The sequence below is a fragment of the Cavia porcellus genome, unplaced genomic scaffold (genome assembly GCF_034190915.1).
Source record: "Cavia porcellus strain 051 isolate PalLab524CR breed Dunkin Hartley unplaced genomic scaffold, mCavPor4.1 scaffold_10, whole genome shotgun sequence".
In the NCBI taxonomy this organism is placed as follows: Eukaryota; Metazoa; Chordata; class Mammalia; order Rodentia; family Caviidae; genus Cavia; species Cavia porcellus.
Window position 1 is genome coordinate 28,642,090 of NW_026947493.1, and position 25,716 is coordinate 28,667,805.

The 25,716-nt window shown below is 41.0% G+C and overlaps 1 protein-coding gene across 4 annotated transcripts in view; it reads right to left on the reverse strand.

Moving 5' to 3' along the window:
* Nucleotides 1-25,716, reverse strand: part of Ptprg (protein tyrosine phosphatase receptor type G) — a 671,458-nt gene that overhangs the window by 262,367 nt on the left and 383,375 nt on the right. For all 4 annotated transcript variants that reach the window (XM_003480132.4, XM_063257832.1, XM_013143912.3 and 1 more), the window contains exon 4: nt 21,214-21,362. In XM_003480132.4, the coding sequence (XP_003480180.2) occupies nt 21,214-21,362 (149 nt within the window). The remainder of the gene's footprint in view (nt 1-21,213; nt 21,363-25,716) is intronic.

Sequence of the window (25,716 nt, forward strand, 5' to 3'; positions counted from 1 at the left end):
GGTCCAGTTGCCAGACTATTACATACAGATGTTACTTCTACCTGGGTCACAGACATGACTTTCAGACTCCAGGAAGATAACATTTACACTAATAAACAACAAGAAATTTCTAGGGTCATAGAGCATATGTGACAGAGAAGCAACCTGATTTTCAAGACAAGATTAAAACTGAAAATGTGATAATTTCCCACTATTTAGAGAATTGGAAAATCTTATGTTAAAATTCAAAAAGCAAAGCCCTATTTATGATTCTAAATCCATTACACTATGAATTCAAGTGTAAAGTACTTACTAAAGCTAAAGAATTTAAATTAATGGTCAATTTTAAGCCATGGGATAATTTAGGATTATAGAACACTATCACCTAAAAAGTTTTTGCTTCCTGTAAAAATCTAATAGATATAAAGGATAATAAATGATGAAAGGCCAAACAATTAATAGAGAAATGAATATACTGAAGTATCCATGCACAGCTACTGAAACCTAGACCATCTCTGACTTTACTCTTCATGCTATCTCTATTAAATACAGATAGTACAGGATACCTAAGCGCAATGGAATGAAAGGTCAAAATCAGTTACCAATAGTGAGTTTCAAGTATTCTTTTGAAACTGCTTGGCCTTTAGAAGAATATATTCAGGGCTGGGGGTTCAGCTTGGTTGTAGAATACTTGCTTGTTAAATGTAAGGCTCTGAGTTTGATTCCCCAGTGCCACCAAAGAAATGCTCTCCAAAACTTCGTATTTTCTAGACTTTTTGTTAATAAAAACAATTCAAAGATAAAATAGTAGCTGTCATTTTTGATACCATAAAAATAAATTATACCATGAGTAAGTGGGAAGATGAGAATTTGGTAACCACGTAGAGAGAGGTCCATAACCTCAAGTTGGGGCAAACTAAAGTACCAAACTAATGAAAAAACAACTTGGAAAAGAATGGCATGGGGTGTACAGGGAAAGAGTTGGCAATCATATGGTAGTCAGCTTGGGCTGCTCATTCCACAGTGTTATATTAAGGCCACAGCACAATGTATACATACAGTAAAAAAAAAAAAAAAAAAAAAAAAAAAAAATCACGTGGTATTGCATTGTATATAATTTTTGCCTATTAAAAATGTTTACAAATTTTTAAAATTAAATTCTTATTTAAACTTAAAAACTATTGGTAACCGTAACCACTAAACAGAAACTCTTAAAATTAGGATTTGTCTTCTTATTAGGCAATGATAGCAAACCTTTTGGAGCTTTCCGTGTTAGCAAACAGCCTGTTATGGTATGCGTCCCAGGGGTTCAGCACCACTGTGTTTCATTGCTAATTCGTAGATTTATTTCTCCACCATTAGAGCCATTGTTATTAGGATTAATAAGTTGCTGAAAGAATATCTTGTAGTACTTAACTATCTTATTGGATTTTAAAAATAAATTTACATTTCCCCAGTTTTTATTAACTATGTTCCAAGAAACTGTAGCAGGTACCTTATGTTGGGGAGAGGCTCCCTGGAGACTGAACCAGTGGTAACTGCAATGAGCTCCTCCATTTTTTATTTTGAGACAGGGTCTTGCTAAATCAATAAATGCTCAAAGTGGGCTTGAACCTGTGGTCCACTTGCCTTAGCCTCTTACAATGCTAGAGTTACAACTCTGCAGCACCAGGCCAGGCTACAACCAGTACCTTCTTTAACATTTACTACAAACAAGGCCAGTGGATTTCATATATTTCTATTCACAAGTTAGTATTACCAAGGTAGACCTGGGCCCTCAGGATGACCCCTCTCCCAAGCATTCTGTATCACAAATTCCAGTAGATTTTATGTACATCTGAACTTCAGCAAGTTTAGCCCCTTTGGTATCTGGGCATGAGAAAGATATTTTATTTACAAGCAAACAAAGCTGATAGGAAACTAATGCATATTTGGAGGAGGACACAGAGGAAAGAAGTATTTCTTAAGCAGATGTAGACTTACCAATCACTGTAGACGAAAATGGCTGGAAAAAACTCCAGCAGGAAGATGTAGAGAAATAAAAGAATCAGGGTTTTGGGCTGAAATTTTCAGAGACATAATAGTTCTAAAGAACAACTATGGAAAAGTCCTCATTACCCAGGATCGATCAACTCTACCACTGTCAAGAAGTTCTGAGTTCTATAAATTTTCATTGGTACCAGGAGGGTGAGAACCACATTATCTGCTTATTACCATACTCGTGATATCAAAAGTTGATTGCAGGTTGTATTTTAAGTGTAATTTACTAACAAGATAATATGCATTGTTATTGATTTTTTAAATATTATTAAATATTGAGAACCGGTAATTTAATTATAACATATACAGCAGCAAAGTTAAGCTGCAGCTTTTTGAGGTTAAATTTAATTCATGAGTGAAGTGTTTTCTTAAGTAATGAGTAAGTTTACTGTGGAATTTATGATATTATTTTAATAAACAGGCAATAAGGTTGACCAATTTGTTAAAAAAAGAAAACAGTCAAGAAAAACAAAAGGCTTGAGATAAATGATATGTCACCAAGAAATTAATTATACATTTTAGTTAGTAAAATAATGACTTTTTTCCCACGGAAACACTGTAATGAACTACTGAAAAGTCACCTATATCTCATGTACAAAATACCCTTTGAAATGCAACTGTTGCTAGGTTTGTTATCTTAAGCTGTTGGCTAGGTGAATTTCCTACCCCACAGGCATATCATTGCAGCTCTTAGGAGATCGATTTACTAATCCACCCAAGACTCCATCAATCTCGGAGTCAATCTTTCTGCCTATCTCCAAAAACCAGGGTTCCGTCCCCATTCATAAGAACATTACACATGTCAAATAAATTGAAAGTCCTATTCAAATCCCAGTTCACTGCCAGTTCTGAGCTCTCCCTCCATTGTTCACACCATAATCTGCTTAAATTGAACAAAGCCTGTTGTGTTAGACCTGCTGAACTTTCCACCTCTCCTCCTTTGACAGAGACACACACTGCATCTGCCATTCAGTCACGTCAAAACAAGAGTGTCCATTAATTCTGCTACTGGAGAGTCAAGGGGCCACACTGGAACTAGATGTGACCAAAAATACCAACATTTGATGAACTACTGCTTAACTAAGCTGGAGAACTTCTGGCATGTCAAAATTAACTGAAAATTACACTGAATTCATTTTTATACTCAACTGAAAAAAGAAGAAGGAAAAGGAAAGAAAAAAACTAAATAGGTTACCTAAACACACACGATTCTGTATTCAGCACTGAGGAGAGTCCCTGCATTTAGGATGCTGGCAGAAAGATCACTAGCAGTCACCTTCATTGGGGTTTCCCAGAACTCCCAAAATTCACAACATCATCTATATGATTCTGAGTGAAACCCTGTATAAGTTTTATATAATATGTAATTCAGGAAGTAAAAGAAAAATTAGTCCTAAAAAAAACAGGACATATTTTTGTTTCTCCAGATACTTTCTTTTTGGGGAATGGTTGGTAGAAAGGGAATCCAAAAACAACATTCAAGCCTGAATGAGGTATTACTTCCCTCTCAAACAAACAAAAACCACAAATCAAAAGAAAAAATATGCACAAAACTTTATAAACAAATTTAGGATGCTCATTAGTTCTGAATTAAGAGTCATCATATTATACTGTATTGAGGAAAAGATAAATTATAGATGGTTTAAAAATTTACATGTACAGAACCCCAGTAGCAAAAAAAAAAAATTTACACGTACATCTACCTCATGTAGTATCAAACCAAGTAACTTTTAGTATAGCATCCTGTAAATGCTCAGTTCATAAAGGCAGAGGTAGTCACGGCTATACCACAAAGAACTTTAGATTAAACATCTTGGATGTAAATACTTCACCAATCACCAATTCTGGCTTCTGCAATGACCATGAAGCCCAAGACAACGTGTTTTAACATAAAGGGTGCAGAATCCATATTAATACACATTCCTGGCTTTTTAAACAGACTTCCGCTTTCTTTTGAGAAAGAAGTTCTGGCTCAGTCAGGCTTATATTCATGACTGTCAGCAAACCAAACAGCACAAGGCCACTCCTACCTTTCCCTTCTTCACATCACATGCTTGGCTCCTACAGGACCTCAGTTTACCCCCAGAGAGCTCATCTGCATAGCTATGATGCTTAGCAGGGACCAAGGGACAGAGCCAAAATGCCAGCCACCAATACAAGGGAAGAAGAAACCATGCTGCATGCACACCATGGAAAGAAGCTAAATGCTTACAGATTAGCTATTCGGTTGCACTCTAAGGAACACCTTATAGAAACCATAATTTTAATTCCCACAAAAACTCCATTGGGTAAGCACAGAATATTAGCTGTCAGTTTACAGAAGAGTGAACATGGTTGTTAGGAGACAGGCACTAGATTCAAACCCCAAGAAGCTGAGCCTCGAGTTCTACCCAGAGCTCGGCAACCAGGAAGCTTGTGCTCGTCCACATGTGATTGCATCACCCAACAAGTGGAAAAGTGTCCTACAGATGGGCATTTTAAAGACCACTATGTGTTTGCAAGAAAAATCCACAGGCACTCACACACTACTAGAGTTACTTTATAATGAAGACGCATGACTTGGCTATTAAATAGATAAAATCCATAGATGATTTATATTTGAAGGAAATTTATTTTTGTGCATTTGTATGCTGCTTTTCTACTTGTTCCTGCCTAGGAAATTAGGTTTTGAAAATGATATTAAATTAGATTTACTGTTCTGTTTTAGTCCTGATCTTAAAGTAAACTGCATTAATCACAAAAATTCTGTAAAATTAAGCAAGGTATAAACAGAAATTAGATTTAATTTTAGAAGGACTAAGCCATATTCCAATACAGAGAGAATATTTACAATATTTGAAATCATAAAGCCAGCTATGAGCGTATTCATGTTGACACTGACTATACTTATATTTTCTTATCAGCCCTTTTCAAATGCTAGGAAAAGCATCACAAGGATAACAGATAACACTGTGATCACAGGAAAATATCATCTAAGCTCAGATACCAGGGTCCTAACTAAATTCTACAGAGACTACTACTTCAGGCTCAATATGATTTCTATCACAGTGACCTTTACCTCAGTTTAACTCAAAACCTGAGAGACTTGTAATTAACTGCTATTTTTCTGGCAGAACATTTTTTATCAATGATGATTAAAGATACACCATACACAGTGAAGTCTACACAGTGTCATATTTTCCTCCTTGCTGAGATGCAACACCCAACACCTGCAACTCAAAGGAAAAGAGGTTTGAAGAGGAGAATGGCAGAAGAAGGCTGCTGGGGAGCAAGGCGAGACAGAGGCGCTGGGAGCTGGGATAAAGCCTCCCCTGCCTCCCCAGGGGCCGCCTCTTCCTCAGAGCCCACCTGCTAACAGCAAGTCAGCTAAGAGTCCCATGGTTCAGTCACCTCCCCAAAGCCGCACCTATGAGCACATGAAGCTTTAAGGGGACACCTACATGGACACCATAACACACAGGAGAGTGCTTTTTCTAAAGTCAACCACCGTGATTTATCCTAGGAACTGGTTTTTATTTTTTTAAATGCCAAAAGCTATATATAAATATTTTTTATTTTTTATATATATGTAACACTCTCATATATACCATATACATTTCAGAATGACTAAATTAATCTAACTGACATACCCATTGCCTCACCCTTTTTGTCTATTCCACGTTGTGATACCGGAGACAGAACAGGAGCACTCTACCATTGATCTACATCCCCAGCCCTTTTAACTTTGAGACAAGATCAAGCTCTGTCCCCCAAGTAGGCCTCAAACTTGTGATCTTCCCGCCTCAGCCTCCCTCAGGCATGGGATAACAGTTGTATGCCATCACGCCTGGCTGGCAGGAACATTTTAACACCTACTGTCAAAGCTGAGCATGAAGCTCAATTGTGGGCATTTGACTGGCATGTGGGAGGCCCTGGGGTAATCCTCAGCATAGCAGAAGCAATGGCAATAACAACAAAGCTCTTCCTGGGGATTTTCAAGTATATGATACCCTGTTATTAGCTATAATCACCATGTTGTACAATAGACCCCAATGTACTCCTACTGGCAGGAGTTCCAGTGTGGGGCTCTTGGACTCTCTGGTACCTGCTTTAGGTGGCCCTGCTAAGCCTCAGCTGTAATCACTGCTCCTGTAGATCCTGGCTCCCTCTGGTATACCAAAGACCAACTCCACTTCTTCTAAGGTGGTCCCTTCAAAAATACCCGCACAGTCCTGCTCCATCTGCACAGCACCATCCAGTGTGATCATTTTCTCGGGCAACAAGGCAAGCTCACTTACCACCAGCAATCAAGCCAGCCAGCCTTGGATCCAGAGCCTTGTCTCCTTAACCCAGAGCCCCACTCACACCTCGCTACAAGTCACTCCCTCCCTCCCTCCCCTCGAGGTAACTCATGTTACCCTCCTTTAGTCCTGTGATATTTAACTTCTTATGCACCTTATCCAGAGGGCTTTCCTGCTCTTTATAAGGCCACCACTCCAGCATTATCTGATGTTTCATTAAATATACTTATATTTAACTCTACACTTGATTATACTTTGAATAGCCAGCAATGCCTTAGCTCAGACAGGAGACTTTGGGTGCTTCTGAGATCAACATGAAAAATCTGAATGCTTTAAAGAGATTGAATGACCTCCAAGAGAGAGATGCCACTCCACACTGTTATCAATTATTTGACTCCAGTTCTTGTTTATATTGTAGGATTCTAGGAAGCTTTGTTAATAGTGAGAACCTAAGCATCACAGAATGGCATGGGTTCACCTTAAATTCAGCAGGCAGTTTATCTGAATGGGGAAACCGAGCTTGTCAACTGAGTGTTTTTGTTTTTATTTACTAGTAATAAGGAATGAGAAAAAGTAACTCAAATTTAGTTTTAGAAAATAAAAGGAAAACATCTACTTTTTGATTCAAATTCTGGCTGAGACTCACTCTCCCCAAGGAGGAGGCAGCACACCCTGGCTGGGAGAGTTTGCTGCGGGAAAGCTACATGGCTCACCTCAGGACAGGCAGGAGAGAGAGGAAAAAGAGAAAAACAGAGAGGAAGGAGTCTCTTAGGGTCAAGAGGCCTTGTCTGTACCATTCAGATGGGTGTAGCACTGTGCCTGGCTCCCAGCAAACACAAAGGATGCCAAAGATCTGGGGTAGAAGAGGACGGTCCCAAAAGAACCTAGCCACCTCACCAGTCTTTGTGTGTGGACTCTGGACCACCTTCCAGTGGGTGGATCCGCAGAGAAAAACACAGCATTTCATTCCCGTGGCATCTGCTTCAACTCATGATTGAAACCGATACTCTCCACCTAAAATCCCCAAAGGCCCGCCTTTTAGCACTGCAGCAGTAATTGCTCATGTACACATTCACAGCTCTCAAAATCCTGGACTCAATGACTAATTGGAACAATCTGTCTTCATACTTAGCAGTGATGGTGTTAATATAAGAGCTACACTCTGGGAGAATACACCTTGAAAAGATCATTTTCTGAGCCATATGACTAACCCTCAGCCTCACGGCATGAGGAATGAGGATGAATATGCTTATTTGAGAGAAGCTAATTTATTTGGGTCTGTTACATCCTTCATTCAATAAGAAGATGGGGAGAGGATCTGCATCTTTAAACATCTTTTAATGAATGAATTAAGTTTACCTTCTTAGGAATTAAGTTTCTTACTCTCTGAGCCAGTGTGCCCATGAGAGGAATATACAAAACAAGAACGTCATTTCTTCATTAGGTATGCTGATCAGTTTTCATGTCACTTGTTCAAAATACACAACACCCACAATTTAAAGGAAGAACGGTTACCTGACTCAGTTTCAGATGATTCAGTCCATGGTTGGAGGAGCCAGCATGGTAAGACAGCATGTGCAAGAAAGCTGCTCAACCCACAGCAGCCAGGAATTAAAGAGAGAAAGGAGAGCCAGGGACAAGAACTCACTCTTATTACCACCTGGTAATAGCACATTTAGCTATTTGGCAGTCATCAACTGGTGATTCGCTGGTAAGTACACAGCCACCATGATATAATCACCTTCCAGACACCCGACCTCTGAACACGAGACTTCTGGGGGAATGTTTTCGATGTAAACAATAAAAATAGGTATTACTGTTTATTCTCTTAAAGAACTGCATTAATCTGCAGGCCCAATTCAGTAGTGAATAAAGATCTTTGTGAAGGCTAAGTCAAATTCATTGGCTTGTGACCTGCCTAGGGATTAGTAAAGCACACTTCTGGGTATGCCTGGGTGAGTCATGGAGGTGACCTTGGGGTTTGCATCTGGTCCTTGGACCCTTCCTATCTGGCTCGGTTCTCTTGTTCTGCTATGAACTATGAACTATGCAGATTTTCTCTAGTATATTCTTTCATCAGGATGTTCCTGCTCTAAAACCAGCAAACAATGGATTGAATCCCCTGAAGCTGCCCCACTTTCAAATCGTGGAGGTGCTGGGTATTGTGTTTTTAAGACAGAAAAACTGACAAATATATCCCCAGTCCTAAAGCTTAGCTGCAGCATGTGGGATCGGTGAGTGTTGGGGCGGGCAGTTAATAAACAAGTAAACAAGTCAATAAGTAATTTTAAAAAGTAATGGGTACTATGAAGAAAAGGAATTTGGGAAACGGGAAGGAGAGACTAAGATGGGCTAGGGTAAGAGTATAAAATGTTACAATTTGTAGAATGAGAACAAGAAATTAGCAGTGAGAAACAGTAACAGCAGAGAAGGTTGTGCACCTGAAAAAAACCAGCGAACACAGGGTGCAGAGATGTGTCTGCTGATAGGGTGGAACGGGAATGAGATCAAGCAGAGGCCGATGGGCCAACATAAGACCTTGGCAGAGTATTCGAGGTAGGACTAAAAAAAAGGAGCTGGAAGACTGGGAGAAAATATAATGAAAATTGTTTGTTTTCTATTGCTAGCAAAATACCTGAGAAAAATCAACGAATTAAATATTTACTTCGGTTTCTGGTTTCAGAGATTTAGGTCCATGGTCACTTGGCTCTGTTAATTCTGGAGATAAGGTGACTTAGAACCTCATGATGGGGAACAAAGTGCCTCACCTCTTAGTGTAAGAGAAATTAAGGAAGAAGGGGCCAGAGCCAAGACACAGTCTCCTTGACTCACAGGTTACACCACTACGGGCCACTTCAATGAGGCCCCGTTCTTGTGAGATTCCATCACTTCCTAATAGTCATGAAATTATAAACCCATCAATTGATTCATCATGACCCAAATCACCTACCACAAGTCCCTCAGCCAACAACCAAGCCTCCAGCACCTGACCTTTGGCAACATTTCAGATTCAAAACCATAATATGTAAGAGCTGTTTCTTGGGGCCAAGACAGTCCTTTTAAAAATCTGTACCAGTAAGTTAAAACCAGAGGTGGTAATGGCTTCAACTTAGGTAGGAAGAGGAAAAAAGTGAAGAAATAGACTGAAAACTGCTACTGAAATGATGCAAAGACCACAGAGGTAAAAACAATGGCTAAGATAGACAAGACAATTGGTTCCTTTATAATGGGATTATATACTGGCATAAAATATTTTCCCCTGATGGTCAAAAATGTCCTGGAAACATATAATCACTGCATTAGCTTAGCAACAGCTCCTACAACGGGTCCCCACTTGGGCTCTAGGCTGACAAGGAATTGGGGTTTTCACAGCTAACAACCTGACAAGAAAGGAACGGACTGCAAACTTAACTTCAAAGTATGTTGTCCATTGAGTGCTCATCACCTTTCACACCACTATAAAATTGAAAACTGTTAAGTCAAGTGGTTTTAAGTTGGGGACTATCTCCACTAATTAAATTCTTAGAATATGTCAGGTCCTGATCAAAGCCCTCTTCATTTTTGGTCAATTAACTCAAATTTCCCTTGGGACTTGGAAGAAGGTATGCTTTATTTATACTTCGTTTGATCATCGCTTCTCAATGTTCCATTTTACATGATATACACATATCGTATCACAAAACTGGTAACAGAAAAGCGAACACTACATGATCAAAACTTTTAAAGGATATTTTAAAAGAACTCTCAATGGAATGCTACAAAACATTAGACTGCTAGTTATCCATGATTTTCTATCCTCAGATCATCCTCCTTTTTTCTTGTATAATTACTGGTAAGGATCACATCCAGGGTCTTGCGCATGCTAGGCAAGCACTCTACCACTGGGCTGTGTCCCAAGATTTTTCATCTTTTTTAAAAACCAGGAAATACAAATGTAACCACCTGCAGTGGTATCATCATCCTATCTCCCTGGGGTAAGCATGTCAAAACACGCAGACCTGGCTGCCTCCAACACCCGTTCATGCCTGTTATAAACCATCATGTCTTTTCTGAGCTTGGTTCCTGGCATTCACATGCTTCCTACCCTCAGGTGCTATCAGATTCTCCCAAAGTGTAAGTCAGCCAGCACTGCCCCTCTGCTGAGAACACTTCAGAGACTCCCATCTCCTGAAGTGCAGACCCAGTTTCTGGTGACTTTCTGTTGACTTGTGTCCAGTTCTTCCTCTACTCCAATGACAATGGCCTCCTGGTTATGCCACCATGAGTCTGAACAGAGCCCTGCTCAGGTCAGAGTCCCTAAAGGTCAGGCAGGACCCTGTGTCCCACACATGGACGATCCTGTTAACCTCCTGAATAGACACACGCTGCTGAAGGTGAGGAACTGTAGAAGGGTGTGAGGTTGCAATGTAGCATGCTGCCCACCAGCAGGGCATGGAAGGCGCTCCCTGAGAAAGTACCTAGGGCAGCATTTCTCCTGTAGACTTCCCTGTGCATTCATCTATCTGGATATACAAATAAAAAGAGTCCCACAATCAATTAAGTTTGGAAGATCCCCAGTTAAATTAAAATCAAGCAGACAGGGCTGGGGAGAGAGCTCAGCGGCACAGCAGCAGCCTGGCAAGCATGAGTTCTCAAGTTCAACTGCCAGTAGGAAAAAAAAAAATCAAGCAGGCTTCTCTCTGGAAAATCTATCAAGACATCTATGTCAGCCCATGATCAAGCTCAAAGAGGAGGACACAGTATGCAACATTTCCCAAATATATCTGACCACTTCTTTTTTTACACAGCGCACGTATAGCAGTGATGGTGACCCTTGCAGAGCTTTCAATGATAACAAACAGCCTGCTGTGACCTGCATGCCATCACTGACTTAGAGAGACTCCGAAAACACACAGGCAGCAGTGTCCAGTCTAAGGGTGCTAGCTACATTGACTATGATGTTTCAGCTCACATTTACCTGCTAATACATGAGACAGGAAGTGGGTAGGGGACACGGACAGAGAGAGACAGAGTTGAGCAATTCACAAGCAGAAGCAAGCACAGAAGCATCTGAGAAACTGCAGGAAACCCAGGGCAATGTTCTTTCCCTCCAAATCTTCCTTGAGTAAGGAAGGCTGCACACTGAAAAGCCTCCCTGCCATGCTGATCTTTATAAACCACTGCAATAGTGGCTGTAATACAGAGACTCAGAATTGGAAGTGATGCCTTCACAGTAAGAGCTGAGATTTAGAAGTCATTTTACTATTAATCCTCTTCCAATTCTTCAATGTGTTAACTGAGTTTTAAAGTCCTGTCTTTTAAGACATCCTCAAACATTCAAGACATGAAATTCCTATTTTACATGAAGTAGGGTTTTGGTGAACTTGCCCTGCTGGTCTCTGTATAATGCTGTCAGGGTACCCAGGACACTATCTGTGGTCAACACACTCCCAAGCTTGGCACCCCAACTGGAAGCCTTAGGAATTTCCTTCCCATTCCATTCAAGGGGGGAGGTGGCCATGACTTTCTGTGCCAGGAACTTCAAGGAGAGAGAGGAAAGAAGGGACTTTCTTTCAAATCTGACTTCTTTCTATTCCTTTTAAATCTTTCTTACTGTCCCTTTTGAGTGATGCTGGCACTAAAGAATTGCTAAAGGTTTTAGGTTTAAAAGGGTTTGAAACTTTTTTTCTCAAATTTTGACAGGGAAAAAAAACCCGAAGGGATGTAGAAGCGTGGCTGAACCACTTGTCCATAAATCCTGCTGACTGAACTTAACACATCTGATCTGACTGCCTGGGGTCTCCACCTTCAGTGAACAAAGGTCTCCCCAGCCAGCTTTATTTGAGTTCTTAGAGCCTAGAAATGGATTCGGAGAACAGTGTTCAAAGCCCTGGGAATAAATGCTATATAAAAGAAAAAAATGGGGATTGTGGGAGATATCCAGAAGCTTATAAAGAAAAGAAAAATTTTGTACTACATCTAGATGAAGCTTTTGCAACGTCAGTCAGATTCGAATGTAAAACTGAACTACTACTGTAAATACAAGAAATATACGCTAATTTTTATTGTGTATACTTAAGGTATACAACAGGTTATGAGACATGCAGAGAGAATAAAATGGTTACCAGAGTGAAACATTTTATCACAGGCAACAGCTCAGAGATGCACTGTTGCCCCTTGTGGTGAGATCAGCTACAATCTATTCACTCAGCAACACTCTTGAGTACAATATAACATTATCAACTATACATTCTTTATAGACTTGTTCATTCTATACATCTGCTATTTTCACCTATGTTTTGTTCTTTTTGTTGCTGTGATTGGAAAAGAAAAATTACAGAAACATTGAGTACAAAAATTCTCATGAAGAACTTTGGATCGCCTTGCTAGCTTCTTATCTACAGTTTATCACCACAGTCTGGAATGCACAAGTTTTTTTTTTTTTTTTTTCCTTATGGTGCACCTGTCTGCTTGGGACTACAAAGCAAGTGGAATGGGGACACAGCCAGTACAACAACAGACATACTGCCAGAATAAAAAACAAATAGGAGTAGCACATGTTGGTGCATGTCTGCATTCCTAGCACTAGGCAGGCTGAGGCAGGAGGATCATGAGTTCAGGTCCAGCGTGGGCAAATGAAGGAGATGCTATCTGAAAATTTTTAATTAATTAAATTTTAAAAGGTTGGTACTGCTGTAACTCAAGATGAAGGTTTCCCCGTTCAATCTGTAGCACCATATAAACAAACAGACAGAAAGATATATAAAACAGACACCAAAAGCTGAACCAAATTGCAAAGCCTTAATATAAAAACAGAATGCAATGCATTTAAGCATCTAACTCTAACTACTGATTTCACGTTGAAGTAATATTTTGGCTAGGGTAAATAATAGAATAAAATCAATAAAATGTGTATTTCTTTTATGATTTTTGTATAATATAAATTTATGGGATATGCATTAAAATAGACCTACCCATTTCTTTTCATCTCTTTTAATGTAACTTCTACAAATTTACAATGACTACAAGTGGATCACCTTATACTCACCCTCAGACAGTGTTTCTTTCTCTAAGTGATCAGATGGAAGTGGTCAGTACTGATTTTAAAATGCAGTATTTTAAACAGGCATTTCTACAGACTTGACAACATTTCCTGTGCCAATCACACCTTCTCTCTGTGATTCACTAGCTCTGATTTTTCTTCCTTCTATACAATAAAGAACAGTTATGATTCTAACACTGCATTTCTACTGCATCAGTGGTCCTAAAGACATCTTGAAGCAATGGAAAAAAAAAACAATAAAATGAAATATCAAATGCAAAAACTGATCGTTCAGTTTTTGGAACTCTCCGAGGTCAGACTGCAGTGTTGAAGGTCAGCTCCAGCCCAGCCACACACCCTGTGGAAGCTCAGCCACTCCATTCTGAACGTGACCGTGGAAGGGGACCCCTCCTGAAGCCAACGGGACAAGGACACGAGGAACATCAGGAAGCTTCTGACAGGGGCAGTGTTCAGGAAGTGGTGTCCACAATCTGATTGCTACAGCCAATCCCATCCGCCACCACTCTCAGCCTGCTCTTGGGCTACCTGAAGGTTCTCAGTTTCCTACTTTGAGAACATTCTTCAATTTAATAGGAGTTCCTTTTACGAAAGCAAATCTCCTTGACCATAACTCTCAGTATCTTTCAATCAGCTACTATCATGCCACATGGCAATGTCACATCATCACACAGTCCTAAGCCAAGTTCACATCTGAGGATGACTGTGACAGGGACTGTGAGATCAAACCACAGATGAAGCCTTCTTTCCCTCAAAAACCTGCTCTTCAGCATTGCACAACCAGACAGCAACTTCTCCACTGAGCTTACTCTAAATACCTGGACTGCCTCAAACGTTCCTCTTAATTAACACAGGACATTCCCATAAAAGATCAGCCAGATGGAAATTAAATATTTTACTAGTAAAGATGAAATACTCTGCTATAAAATGAAATCTTTATTTCGATGAAGTCACTAATGCCATTTCAACCAATTCCCTTGCCATTTAGCAGAAGCCGCCAGAGAGCACAACACGACTGGCTGCATTTGGACACCACAGAACTGTCTCCTGACACTTCCAGCAGCCATGAAGAGATAGGTCAAGGACAAGGACAGCATGCACTGTCTGAGCTCCACTGACAAAAGGCTCTTTGAAGAAAGCCTGTTTCGGGTGACTTGCTACAACTTCAAGAATTTAAATGAGGTACATGGCATGCAAAAAAGAAAGGCACGATATTGCAAAAGTTACTTCTAATAGACAATGTCTCAGCCCTCTGTAAGGGCAGTTCTTTCTAACAATAAAGCAAGATGGAATAAAATTTACAGAGACTAAAAATCACCACCATCACCGTTACTGAGGATCACACTCAGAGCATTCTACCACTGAGTGACGTCTTAAGCCCATTTTATTTGAAGCAGGACCTTGCCCCATTTGCTCAAATTGACCTCAAAATTCTGATCCTCTGTCCTTAGCCTTTCAAGTAGCTGTGATCACAAGCCTCTCAGACTGCTCTGGCTAAACAATTTTCTTAACAAGTCAAGGTGTCTTTATAATTGCAAAATAACTGAAATGTCAAATCATTCTTGCTATTCTCTGAAAACACTTGAAAAGGGCTCCATTAGAAGGCAGAATAAATCTATAACCCCATTTCCAAAAGAATGATATTACTGTTTACTTGGAAAAGAGAGAGGAACAGGAATCATACAAGTTTGAGAAAATATGTTAAACAAAACCAAACTGATTTTTTTTCCAGTGGAACATCTTCAAAACCCAATATACCAGTGAACAAAATAAATCACCCAGAGGGCATATGTTTAAACATATTTCCAGCAGAATATGGCAAAGGGATGCTAAATGGCTGAACATTTTCTCCATGCTTTAAAAGATCATGCTAGGAAGGTCAGAATAAACTGGTCTTCATCCTCCAGTTGGAGAGGCCTATGTCTAAGCTATGCAAACAGCACTGTGCAAAGGGTGACACTGTGTGAGGTCGCTGTGTGCCAATAGTATGTGAACAAATCATAGAGATAGAAAGCAGACACAGGTCCCCTAAGTCACAGCCTAAGGGGCCAGGGCAAGACATTGTCTCACCAGTGTGATAGAAACCCATGAAGAAAGAACCAGTATCTGTTTCATAAAATCGAAAGCTGGTCACTGCTCCAACTCAGGGTAAGAAGGCAGGTTCTGAGAAGACAGAACAGGAAGCAGGAGCTGCTAACACACCTGACCCTGTACAGGCAGAGACAGCTGGGGCCCAAAGAGAATGCAAAAATGGGAGTCAGCCACAGAACACAGGTAGCCTGCCCCTAGCAACGTCTTGTTCCCTTCACTTTATGAAGCATGTTTTAGTGTCGTGGCAAGAATGAAAAAGGGGCGGGCGGGGGGGGGGGGATTTAGCTCAGCAGCATAAGTGCCTGTCTTGCAAGCAGGTAATTGTGAGTTCGATCCCTGATACCAATAAAAAAAAAAAGCATGGAAAAAAAAAAAAAAAGCATGGAAAAGGGAGTCAGAATGCCAGGACACATGCTGCCCTCCCCACCAACAAATAATACAAATATTTCAACACGCGGACTGCATGGCTCTAACTGCACAGGGCTCTTGAGGAAAGGAAACATGGGTGCCACACACGAGTCTGGGAAATCTTTCAAAGACCACAAGATATTTGGTTGTGATTTATAAATCTTGATGTAAGCTTACTTGGTGGAAGTGTGACTATTCACCACCGGATACAGAGGCACTCATGGGTTAAAGGGTGTGGGTCTAGGCCCCACTGGGTTTCTTCTATAATGTGTTCAGCACATGAACACATTTCCAGAATAGATTCTGAATTCCAAAACATCTGGTTTCCCCAGTTTCAGATAAGGGCTTGTAGACTTGGACCATATGGTTATGTGTACATGGTATATATTAAGAAAAATGCCTTCTCTTCTATTCACTTGCTAAGATGCTCTAAACAGAGCTGAAATGAACCAGCTGTGAGTTGCACTAGAAAGGGCACAGACAATCAATCTAGATTATTTAAGCTTATTGAAGACTTCAACTCATAAAGCACCAAGTCAGAATCAACAACTCCTGCAATCTCTTATTGTAATAAGTAAGATTTTAATTACCTCAGACAACAAGCGTGCAATGAACCTCTGCTTTAATAGTGCTCTCAGAGGTTTCATCTGGAGGTTTCTCTCTGAATTACCTTCAATTATTAGTGGAAATATGCCATGATCCAATTCCTATCAGTGTGGCATAAACCTTTATTTAAGTCACTAACACAGAACAAGGAGTTGAGGGTGGAATGGGAGGTGACAAGGACAGGATGCAAGTCACCAGAGATGACTGTCGGGGGACAGACTAGACAATCCAGAGTCACAGAACAACTGGAGCAGGTCAATCAACCACCACTGTTCTATTCACTGTAATAGTCTGAGCTTTGTGATCTTAAGAGTACTTCATTGTATTGGCAAAATCCCTTGTGGCAAATGAAATAACAGGATTTGGTGAGTAGATGTTTTCAGGGTGACTATCTTACCTACAAAAACCTATGCTAAATTCTCCTTACCTTTCCCCTTACCGGCCTTATCTTTCCTCTTACCAGCCTTGAATATTCTGGCTCTACCAGTAGGTTCTGATTTACCACTTCCATCTTCAGACATAGCACAACCTGAGATCTTCTATCTCCTGGCAAAGTGTAACCTCTGCTTTAGAGACTGTATCACAAGTGAGATTATACAGGCACTGTTGGTACTCTTTTACTTCAACATCTGTGTTACCACTAGAGGAAAAACATGTGAAAGGCAGGGGCTGTAACTTTCTGTCCCCAACCTGCACAACTGCAGATGCTCCAGAAGTCTCCTGCTAAGGAGAGAATGAAGCTGACCAAGCAGAGGAGAACTGGAGTAAGAACCAAAGCAGGTCCAGCCCCAGGCCCAGCTCTGCAATGATTCCCACTTTCTTTTCTGACTTTCACTGAACTGTAGAGTACTGGCTATTGAAGAGTCTGTGATTTCCTTTGTTTTCACAAGGACTTCTTTGGTCAACTAGTAGACCAAATGCGGAATCCAGGATTTCAGCCAGGAAAATGCAGAAAGCTCTAATGGCTGAATGCCTATTTGTAGAAAACCTCAAAGAATTCCTGAAACACATGAACTCTATAAAGTTGGGTCTCTTACTATGTATCTTCAGGGAACAGACCTGGCATCTTTAGGGGCACATGCTTAAAATTCTGCTGGCATACTAGAAGTACAGGAGAGCTCTGGAAACCTGAAGGCTGAAACATTGTCTCAAGCAGAGTTTACAGCCACCAGGATGGAAAGGCGGTTACACAGAAAGCAAAGTATATTTCCTTTGCAGAAAACACAAGAAGCTGGAGCAACTTTGCAAGAAACAAGTCCTTGGTTCTGTGTTTCAAATGATGCCAGAATCAAAACAGGCTCAATTCCAGTAGGCACACTGCTTCTCTGGTCTAGTAGCACACAACTGTAACGTTAGTGACATCTGGGGACGGAATGACTCCTTGCAGTGAGGGTGTTAATCAACATCCTTGGCCTCTATGCATCAGAAACTAGTTATCATTCCACCGCCAACAGTGGCAGCTAAAAACATCACCAGAAATCACTCTGGTCTGGGTAGACCGGTCAGGACACTGTCCCCAGTTGAGAACCACTGCTATATTTTAATCACTGCTATGTCCCAATGCAATCTTCAACAATGTCTCCTCTCTGGCCCTCACACCTAGTACATACAATGCAACTTCTGCCCCCAGTGATGATAAATTACTCCATGACAGACTAAAATTTTCTTACTTCTGTTCTAATGTTTTGGAACACAAAGTAGCTATAGGAAAAGAAACCAACCCTGAGGTGTTCAAACAGCATAATTTCAGAAAGAGCTGGAGTTAAGAGCTCAAATAAAGCAACTTAATGTAAAATATTAAACACATTTTACACAAAAGTGAACAAGGGTCCTATGCATATTGCAAAGCGAAATTTGATCCAGTTACCCTTAATCTTTAAAATTAAAGCTTTTCCAAATATACCACTAAATACTTTTAACATGTTTACCACATTTTAAGAAAAGACATTATGAGCCAGATGGACTTCCATGAGGAACTCAATTAATACAGGCAGAGTTACCATCTGACATTACTTAAAGGAAAAAGTTCAAGCAACTTTGTACTAGGCAAGCAAGTTAGTCAGCTTCAGAATTCTATGCAGCTCCATAAGGAATAGAAATGAAAACATTCTTTAGAAGTTATCAGATCTAAAAAGAATATATACTCCATGCATTTTCCACGATCAAGCATGAGGAGGAAACAGGTTGTCTTTGCATTTGAAGACATGATTACAAATGAAGCTAAAGTTCCTAATTCCTAGCTCAGAGATCATTTTCAAAGTAGCTGCCAGATTAAGTTTTCAAGCTTTCAAGCATAGGTCTTTTGTCCAGAACAACATTAAGTGAACAAATGCCTAATTCTCAGGCAAAGACAGTTTGGAGCAAGACTCGCCAGACACAAAATGCCCTTTCAACTTCCGCTGCCAATAAGAACCTTCAGAAGAGCAGAAGGGAAAGCCTGCACTCTAACACATGATCCAATTTTGCTTCTAGGAATCAAGTTTTCCAAGTACAACTAAAGCTATGATTTCTAGGAAATGATTCATTCCATTCACAGAGGAGGACCAGCCCATTAAACAGAAATCCCACCCAGGAAACACATAATCAGTGTGACTGGGACAGGGAGTTCCACAGAGGCAGAGGACTCCCAGTGCACAAGGAATTTTGGTACTGAAAATTGTCAATGAAACTGCAAAAACTAGGAATAACTTCTCAGAAACAGCGGAGGGCAAAGTATTCTATAGGCCAGCAGAAGCACATGCTATTAGGATATGTAGTTTGCTTTTAATCTATGGTTCCTGGTACATGACTGCCTCCTCCATGGAAGATACAGAAATTAGAAACTCTCCTTCCCAAGGTGAGTCACACACTGATATTTCCCTGCTGTTTTGTCTGGGAGCTGCCCATACATAAATTCTTCGACCTAGCTTACCTGATAGTAGATCAGAGGAGCCTAGGGTCTTCCGGTCTCTGCTGCACAGACAGACCGACAACTGGAAGGGACAAGCCTTGGTTACTTACTTTACTTGCTTACTTTACATTCGGTCTACCAGCTTTACTTAGACAAGGTTTTCAGGGCTTTGTTCAAGTCTATATAAGATGACTAAGCCACAGGGTTTAAGGAATGGGACAGCTAACAAGGATGAGGCTCACACGAGGGTGAACAAAAACTCATCCCATGCCAGGATGGGAATGCACTCCAGCTGCAGGGGACAGAAGCTCCTGGGCTTATGATGCTTCCAGACCTCACCCTATATAGCTGTCTGGCTGCAGATTTGTATCCTATCACTGTTTATAATAAAGGAAAAAGAATTATATTCTGAGTTCTAGGAGACTTTTGAGCAGATCAAGTGTATACAGAGGGGTTCATGGAAGTGCTTAGAAGTTCTAGAGGCCGGAATTATGATTGGTTGGAAAGTAGGGGCAATCTTCGGAGACTGGATTTCCCACTGTGTGGAAGAAGAATACACTGTCAGAAGTGAACTGATGTAGATATCTGGCAGTCAGTGGCTGGGGCATCATTGGAAATGATGGGGCAAAATTCCACTGCACATGGGACAAAGCTGTTGCACTGCACTGGGGCAAAATTCCACAACATTTTGGGATCACAGACATCCATGATCCGTGTTGTGAATGTATGGTTGGAGAAACAGAGTGAGACTGCTTTCCACTGTCTCATCAAACACATCTATCTATCAACCAAGAAATATGAATGATTTTCTCATCTTGTAAAGGTCCTTCTAGTAAGCTTCGAGGATACCTCTTTAGGCTGCATCAGGGGGCTTGAGGAGTTAGGCTAGTGAGAAGGTTGAAACCCTGTAAGTTACATGCAAATCTACATGGAGATACAGTCACATATTTTCTTTCTGAAGGGGGCTGCCAAGTTTAAGAGGAATTATGAAACACTAAGAATTGAAAGGATTCCTTTGTCCCTACAATTACAGAAGCTACCAGTCCACAGCTATCCATGTTTAAGTGTAGCCAGACATGGTACGACACCCATGTGATTCTAACACACATCTGCAAAGTGTACCAGGAAGACAGCACCAACCAACCATGTTTATCACACCGAAAGAACAGTGACAGCAATCAGACTAAAGGGCAATGTGAGATTCACCTGGAAAGGATGTGCTCCCCCCCCCCCCGCCACCTCAGTATAAGACCCAGAGCACCAACACTTCCTTCTGTCAGCGGCAGGGATCTGTAAGAGAATTGACATAAAATGACTGAGGACTGAAGCAACATGTCACCACTGATTGCAGTGAAGTTAACAGTGAGTGACTCAGACCCCTGATGGTCACAGTCTCTTTCTCAACAGCTGACAGGAGGGGAAAAAAAAAAAAAAAAGCACACAATAATTACAAACAGCTGTGGAACTCAGAGAAGGTTCTGAGACGGTTCTTCATCACTAGTTTACTCATTTGCTAATGAGGGACAGTACTCACCCAAGTTTGACACAAAATGTCACCTCAGAAGGTTTCAGAAGTAGACAGTGAAAAACCATGTCAGAGGAGAGTGAATCTACTCAAAGCAAGATGCCACTGAATTTGCTGTTTCTCCACTTGAATGAAGATGGGATACCAGAGGGGCATCAAGCTGCCACGCTACCGACAAAGGGTTCCTGATAAGAAACAACCTACTGAGCCGGCCCGAGGTGAGTCCCGAGGCCTCTCCAGAAACAACCTACTGCCCAAGTCTGATGTGCAGACAGTCTGAGGGTGGGGATGGCACAGCATGGGATCATGAAATCCCCCAATACAGCTGCACTTTGAGATGCCTGGTGTCTCTTACCTCCACAGGAAACCTTCTGCCGTTGACGCTATGTTCCGATCCCGCAGAGCCATTGCTGTGGCCCCAGTGAAATTCCACCTTCTCTGCTTTGAATCTGCCAGGCAGGCCAGCACCACTGATGAAATAGTCATCTTTCAGAAGGATGGCAACTGCGTAAAATGGAAGAGAAGGGGAAGAGCAAAGTGAGTTCCACACCCAGACTCGAGATTTCTTGTTACTTTTAATAAAGCTGGTTTACCAGGATGTGAATTATTTCACAAGTCAAAACCACCAGTCTGAACAAAATAAAATATTCTAGCTGCAGTATGTGTTCTTGGATCATGATTCTAAATCATGATAATTCCCAGGGAAAGATCTCAACATTTCTTATCCATTTAATAGCTGGGGGGAAAAAATGGAGACAATGACAGAACAAGTCGCTGTGAATCAGTGTCGTCTACATCTGTTTGAAGATCAAAATTATCTGGAGGGTGAGATGCTGCTGTTTAACACCAATTCCTGGGGCAACCCTAAGATTAAGGTCAGAAATGATACACAAACTATACATAAGCCAGCCGTGAGTGTCCATTTCTTCAATCAAAAACCTAAGCAAGGAATCAGGGATAGGGTGGGAGAGGACAATGTGTGTGGGTTTCTCCAGGATAAACACAACACTAGTGGGAAGATGGTCAGGGCTGGGGATTGCACACTTTATATTTGATAATGATGCCCAAGAAAATGCTGCTCAAAATCCACTCACTAAGTCACTCTAGCACTGGAGGATAAACTGGATTCCTCCACTACTTTTCTTTTTGTCATTTTGAGACAACGTTTCACTGTGCAGTTCAGACTGGCCTTGAATTCACTTTGCAGCCCAGGTTGGCCTGGAACTTGCAATAATTCTCTTGCCTCAACCTCCCAAGTGCTGGGATTATGGGCATGCACAACCACACACAGCTCTATTGACTCTTTTAAATCTAAGCATAAAAAACTCTCCCATGAGAAAGAACACACATGGGAGTATCTGCAAGGTAGAGCATGTTCGCTAAACTCATACCCCAAATCCCAAAACCACATCTCTCTTCCTTGAATCAGAGGAAAGAGAATTCAAGAATAACTTAGATTTGTACTAAAAGAAAACTTTATTTTTGGAAAAGGAATCTAAAATGTCAATGCATACAAAATACTTTCTATTTTACAGTGATATATTCTCTCTTTTTCTGAAGTGGATTCATTCATACATTTAACAAATCCTTAATGGCTGCTAAACATGTGTTAGATGTTAGCCAATATACTGAATGGCTTGTGACCAAAAGCCAAGGTTCTCCAAGCCATGAGAAAGCTTTCAGACCATCATTGTTACCTCTTCCTAGAGATCCCAGCTAGAGCCACAGAGAGAAACTTTGCATGCAAATTAGGTCACCATAAAAGATAGGGACTAGACTAATGACCCATTTCTAAAGCAGGGCAATTAGTTTCAGTATTTCTGTGTATAAAGGAAGCATTAAATGCAAGCGAAGAAACCCTGCTCATATAAATCCCTTTTTATTGCATTCAAAAGGCAGTTTTCCCCCAACTTCTGAAAAATATACAGTGAATATTCAATTAGCAGGGCAGTGAATTAAAGGATGAAATGAGGCATGTGTTTCTTGTGCCAATTAAACATGCTAAGGCATTGTTACAACTTTACTTTGTGGTGTGTTTTAGAACAGGGGTCAGCTTGCTTTTCCAGCTAGGGGCATTTTCGTTCATATTTTAGTCTTTGCAGGGGATCTGCACAACTTGACCTCATCTCTGTAGCACACAAGTAGCTAAAGACAGCACACCAATGAGTGGGAGGGCCTCTGCTCCGATACTGCTCTAACCACACTGGAATTTAAGTCTGATACAGTGTCCAAGGGTTACAGACTATTTATGATTCTCTTTTTGAATTTTTAAAAGAATTTAAAAGTGTAATGGAAGCCAGAGGGCCTATCATTTCATTCTACCTAAAATATAGTATCTCAGAAAACAAAATATTATCTGAAATAACATAAAATTGTTGTATACATAAATAAGCTGAATGACAGCTTTTTAAAATTACATACTATCAATTTCAACCATTACATCCTATTCCAATGTCAAAATACCTAGACATTTGCTCAGTGGCGCCTTTATACTGTTGATTATTCCTAGCCCACTATAAGCTCTATCTTTAAAAAATTCTGCATCGAAGGGACAAAGACAGAGATGTTAGGAGCATCTGCTACAATACACCAGGGCCACCGCATCATTCTATAAATATTTGATTTCACCTAAATCATTTATGGTTCTGTCACAGGTCATTTTACTTGTTTTATATAAATAATTAAAGGCATAATTAGGAAACTCTACAATCTGAAACCCTCATCTCATTTTTCTTTTTATAGTATTTCTCACAGAGTGCTACATGCACATATACCCTTTCCAAAAATGGCTCGCTTTTGTTTACATATGAAAGTGGGAGGCATGAACTTTCCCAGTTATTAGGTGACAATTTCCTAATGACCACTGAATGACAACACTGCTTCAAAAACACCATGGCGCAAAGGTGATGAGCACAGAGCACATTATATCTTATGAGCATGAACTTGAACTAGAGTGTACCAAGCTGGGCGTGGCAGAACACACCAGGAGAGTACTGGCACCCTGGGAGGCTGAGACAGTCTCCAGCACTGTGACATGTGTGTGTGGTGTAACCACTCAGTAGCCTGCACTAACACAAACAGATATGGGGGGAGGGGCTCCAAAGGCCTTTCTAGCATAAGCCCCTCAATGAGTGGATAAACTGCTCCCTAACACTTAGGACAGTGGTGAAATCAAAGGTAGACTCCAAGAAAGTGGGAGGCTCTGGGGTTCCAAATACAGGGTTTCTTATCTGAGACAGGAGCCCAGAGCAGCAGTCCCCACCATCCTGGTATTCAAAAGGAAACCTGGTACACAGGTGGAACTGAGCAGCTGGACTCCAGAGCCCATCTGGATTAGAATCCAGGTACACTAAGGTCATGTTGGCAGTTGCTGTTCTGGGTGTCTCAGTTCCTACTTTGTAGAACTGGATCAGGCAGCGATAACTTCCACATGGGTCCAGAGGACTGCAAAGATGGATGTCATTAGAATTAATGCACACAGCTGCCATTACCTAAGTGCTTTCATAAAGGTGATGAATGGTGGGGGGTTCTGGACTTTCCCCAGAGTCTGCCAAGGCTGTGCCCAGGGGCAAAGGCAGCTTGGAAGTCAGGTTACTCCTTCATCAAGGACTGAAGAGCAGTCCAAATGAGCTCCGGATGGTGGTGGCATTCTTTGTGGGATATCCGTCAACACTTTATAAGTTGAGTTCAACACAAACATACATGCAGGGCTAAGTCAAATTTTCTGTTTAAGTAGCAGCAGATACTAAGTGTTAAAGAATAATGGATGGAGGAATTAGCTGTTTACCATCTCATCTGCTCATTTCTTTCCAGCATTTATTAGGTCAGAAAATCTATTATTATTGGATCTTAACAACTGGAGCCTCAGACAACTGCCACCATACCTGTGACCTTGGGTTCCTAGTAAATAAAAAGGAAGAAAGGTCAGAGATAATGAAACCACAAAGAAGTATCAGGGTCACATGGGGACCAGCAACAGAACAAAAGCACAAACACAGAAAGGGGCAAAGACAAACACAGGCACACACAATTCCCAGAAACCTCCTTTCCAATCTCAAGACTCTAAAGGCATCGGCTTGTGTGATGCACATGGGCGGCCAGGGCTGTGATCTGGGACTGCATCATAGGGTGGGCACTGGGACCACTGTAGGCCAGGAAGCTGGGAGGGAGCTTGTCACAGAGAAGGAGGTGGCACTGGAAAAGTTCCCTGGATGACTGCAGGTGGAGCTTGGTGGCAGCTCTCAGAGTTAGGCTCCATCAGGCCCCAGCAGGAAGATTAGCAACTCTCTAGGCCTTCAGAGAGGGAGTGGTCCGCGGTGAACATCAGAAAGCAGTGTTTTCAGCATCAGACCTTCTTGGATCTCAGGAAGCCTCACCATGTGTGTGGGAAGAGGGGAGAGCCACATCCTTCTCTGCCACTTAGCCCAGGTCATGTACTTACTCAGGGAAGGTGCATGCTGCAATGACCACAGCTAGAAACTTATTCTCTAAAAATACTGCACAGCAATTCATCTATTCTTAAGATTTTGTGTAAAAGTTCGGAGGCCTGGATATAATGCATGTAAGAGACTCTTTGTGTTTCTCTTTATGGATAACATGGTAGGAAACTGTCCCTGACCTATATCAATAGTCCCCAGCACCAATCTTCTTTTTATTAATTTAAAATCCATTTCTTAAAGACAACCGTGGGAGTCACAGAACATAGGCAAAGAAAAAGTACAATAAACCAAAATACAGTGGGAAAATGGAAGTAAAATGCTAATGGAAGAACACATTTGCTATGTCCTTGGTGCAGCATTAAGAGAAAGTGGATAAAAACAAAACAGCAAGACACAGAGCCCTTCCCATAGTTAAAATT